Source organism: Octopus bimaculoides, chromosome 11 (genome assembly GCF_001194135.2).
Source record: "Octopus bimaculoides isolate UCB-OBI-ISO-001 chromosome 11, ASM119413v2, whole genome shotgun sequence".
NCBI lineage: Eukaryota > Metazoa > Mollusca > Cephalopoda > Octopoda > Octopodidae > Octopus > Octopus bimaculoides.
In genome coordinates, this window is record NC_068991.1 from 71,945,365 (window position 1) to 71,948,748 (window position 3,384).

The 3,384-nt window shown below is 34.0% G+C and overlaps 1 protein-coding gene across 3 annotated transcripts in view; it reads left to right on the plus strand.

The window, feature by feature from the left end:
* The window catches only part of LOC106875097 (uncharacterized), a 106,169-nt gene extending 104,403 nt beyond the window's left edge, over positions 1-1,766 (plus strand). For all 3 annotated transcript variants that reach the window (XM_052971923.1, XM_052971924.1, XM_014923080.2), the window contains exon 3: positions 252-1,766. In XM_052971923.1, the coding sequence (XP_052827883.1) occupies positions 252-1,751 (1,500 nt within the window). In that variant the 3' untranslated portion in view covers positions 1,752-1,766. The remainder of the gene's footprint in view (positions 1-251) is intronic.
* Positions 1,767-3,384: the final 1,618 nt, after the last annotated feature.

Below are 3,384 nucleotides of genomic sequence, written 5' to 3' on the forward strand. Positions count from 1 at the left end.
ATATATATAAATATAACATATATATATATATATAAATATAACATATATATTTATATATATACATAAATATAACATATATATATTTATATATATATATATATATATATATAGAGAGAGAGAGAGAGAGAGATGCATATATATATATATATATGTATGTATTTGTGTTTTTTGTCTTTACTTATAATTGGTTTATCTGTGTATGACTGTTTTAGCTGATTTTCTTTACCCGCACCTCTTTTTTATCTTTCTAGTTCTTCCAGCGTGATGGGATGATATCAACACGAATAAATTACCAAAACCTGTTTTTGGGTCTCCTCTCGATATCTCTGGTGATATTACTCAGCTTCACTGTTCGTATGCAACCAAACCATGTGATATTTTCGTCAAGTAGGAATATCAATGAAGTAAGCCGCATGAGACAAGAACCTTCGGAGTACACTGGATTTTTGGTTGAAACAGATAACTGTCGAATTCCCAACCTCGACCCTTTCGAGCCTTCAGTTAGATTTTACATAAAGCTGAATGGAGTCTTGCGGTGTCCAGACAAACCAGTTTTGACCTACCAGGAAGATAATTTCATTAGAATTAACAGAACAGCTATACAGTATTACAACCTAAGAGATTTCAAAAAATGCAAGTATCAAGCAATTGTCCGACCAAAAGATAAATCAGACTTTAAGTTTGAATATGTACAAACCGGAATATGGTTCAGTAGTGATACAAGGAGCAAGCATGAGTTTGTCCGAGTCATGTGCTACAGCGAAAGTGGTGGGCTGATGTACAGCAATTTCCACTCTTTTATCATCCGAGACCAAAACTTAGTGAAACGAAGAACCAAATATTTTCATAAGTACCAAAAGCGAAATCCTAACATTAAAGAAAAATTTAATGTCTTAATGATTGGAGTGGATTCAGTCTCTAGACTTAATTTCATTCGACAAATGAAGAATACACGTAAGTATATATTAGAGAGGCTCGGAGCTTATGAATTGGCTGGTTACAATAAAGTAGCTGATAATACATTTGTGAACGTTGTCCCATTGACTGCTGGTCTATATGTCAAAGAACTCCCTTGGACTGAGAAACTCTCTCATAAGCCTTTTGATAATTACTCCTTTATCTGGAGGAATTTCTCTGACAATGGTTACATGACACTCTATGCAGAAGATGCTCCAACAATCTCCATTTTCAATTACTTAAAAGCTGGATTTCATAAACCTCCATGTGATCATTACAATCGGCCAATTTTCCTGGCCTTGCAGCGAAGTAAAAATCTCTGGACCAATAAACATTGTGTTTTAGATCGTTTGGAGACTGACTTTGTTTTACGCTATGTTTATGATTTTGCTAAGACATATCGGGATAAGCCTCACTTTGGTTTTGCATTTATAACCGGTCTCACACATGCAGATATTAACGATGTCGGCTATGCTGATGAGCCTTATTTCCAGTTCTTCAAAACAATGTTTGACGAAGGACATCTCAACAACACAGTAGTCTTCTTCTACAGTGATCATGGATCAAGGTTCGGCAAGTTTCGTACGACGTATCTTGGTAAACTGGAAGAACGACTGCCCTTTATGTTTCTGATATTTCCACCTTGGTTCCGTAAGCGTTACCCTAACCTGGACAGAGTTTTAAGAACCAATGCAAATCGCCTGACCACACCTTTTGATATCTATGAAACACTTGTAGATATTTTATATTTTGATGGCCAGGTAAGAAATTTGTTAGATTATCTTGAATATTAACACACTTGACTCAGATATTGATACCATTTCCATAACCATTTGTGTGTATGTGTGTGAGCTTTTGAGTGAATGTGCAAAAGATGTATGTGTGCATGCATGTGTACAAGAATATATGTAAATATCTGTGTATGAATGTGTGAAGCATTTTATGTTAAAAGAATTGTTCATTAACTGATTTGTTCATGATGGGAAGCGTTCATAAACTGTGTATATACAAATCCACTGTGTTTATACAAATCCAGATTCAAAAACTTCTTGTCTAACACCTCTTTGTAATTATTCAATTTTTCTTAAAGGATTTTAAGTTAATATTTACAAGATTTTAATATTTTTTTCTTCATCCTATTCTTCTAAATGAATACTTTTGAGTCAGCTGATGCACGGGAATTAGCAGAAATAGTGAAGCATCAGACTAGATATTTTACCGTTTTTAGTTTTTCTTGAATGTTAAACTCAGTGATTTAGAAGAGCCAAGAATTCCTTTACTATCATTTAGCTGTGGCATCATAATCTATGAATTGAAATTTGCTTTGGTTGGGCACAAGGATTCGCTACATCAGCTGAACAAAGAGAATGTTTCCTTTTAGTTGTGCATCTGTGCACATGTGCATGTTCCTGTTGCACAATCACTGCACAAAGGAAATTTAACCAAGCACAATGACTTCAAATATTTTGTTTGAAATAAAATTTGTGATTCTTAGACTCATGATGCTAAATAGCCGAATTTAGCACAATGTTAATGGTACAACACTTCAAAAGGCTACAAATAGGCTGAAAATTTATGATCTATGAAATTCCTTCTGAATTGGTATGAGCCAAAAGGGCAACCCTTGCATGGTTGCTCAATAACCTGCCAGAAATAGCAGTCATATTTTCCTTCAATCTTACCCTACTATCTTAAAAGAGATCACATCTAATACTATGTTGAATAATGTAGTATTATTGTTACCCTGTTCCAAAAATGCATCCTCTCACCTCAAATATAACAGGACAGGTTGGTCATGGGCAGAATGCTTTTTCTCATTGACCTGCTCAGTCAAGGCCAACATGAAGTAAAACAACAACAACAATAAACCACATATCTTAGGTCCTTTATTCACTTAAGAATATAATGTGTAGATACAGATTTTGTTGTGGGATAAGAAAGTTGCTTCTCAACCACATGATAAGAAGTTTGCATACATAAATACATACATACATATACATATATATATATATGTGTGTGTGTCTATATATATACACATAAATGCATACATATATACATAGATATACATATATATACACATACGTACATACATATATATATATATACCTTTTATTTTTTACTCTGCCTTTCTTTTAATCTTCATCTCTAATCTTCATAATTTTTTTTTAATTCTCAAATATATATAAATATGTATATGTATATATATGGATGTATGTATGTATGTATGTATACACAGTCTTAGACAGAATTTGAACTATCAGCCCTAATTTCTTAACCAAGAGTAATAATGCTCTTATCCAGGTCACTCGTGGAACCGCAATGGCCCAGTGGTTAGGGCAGTGGAATGTCACGCTGAATATCCCCGAGAACTACATTAAGGGTACACGTGTCTGTGGAGTGCTCAGCCACTTGCACGTTAATTTCATG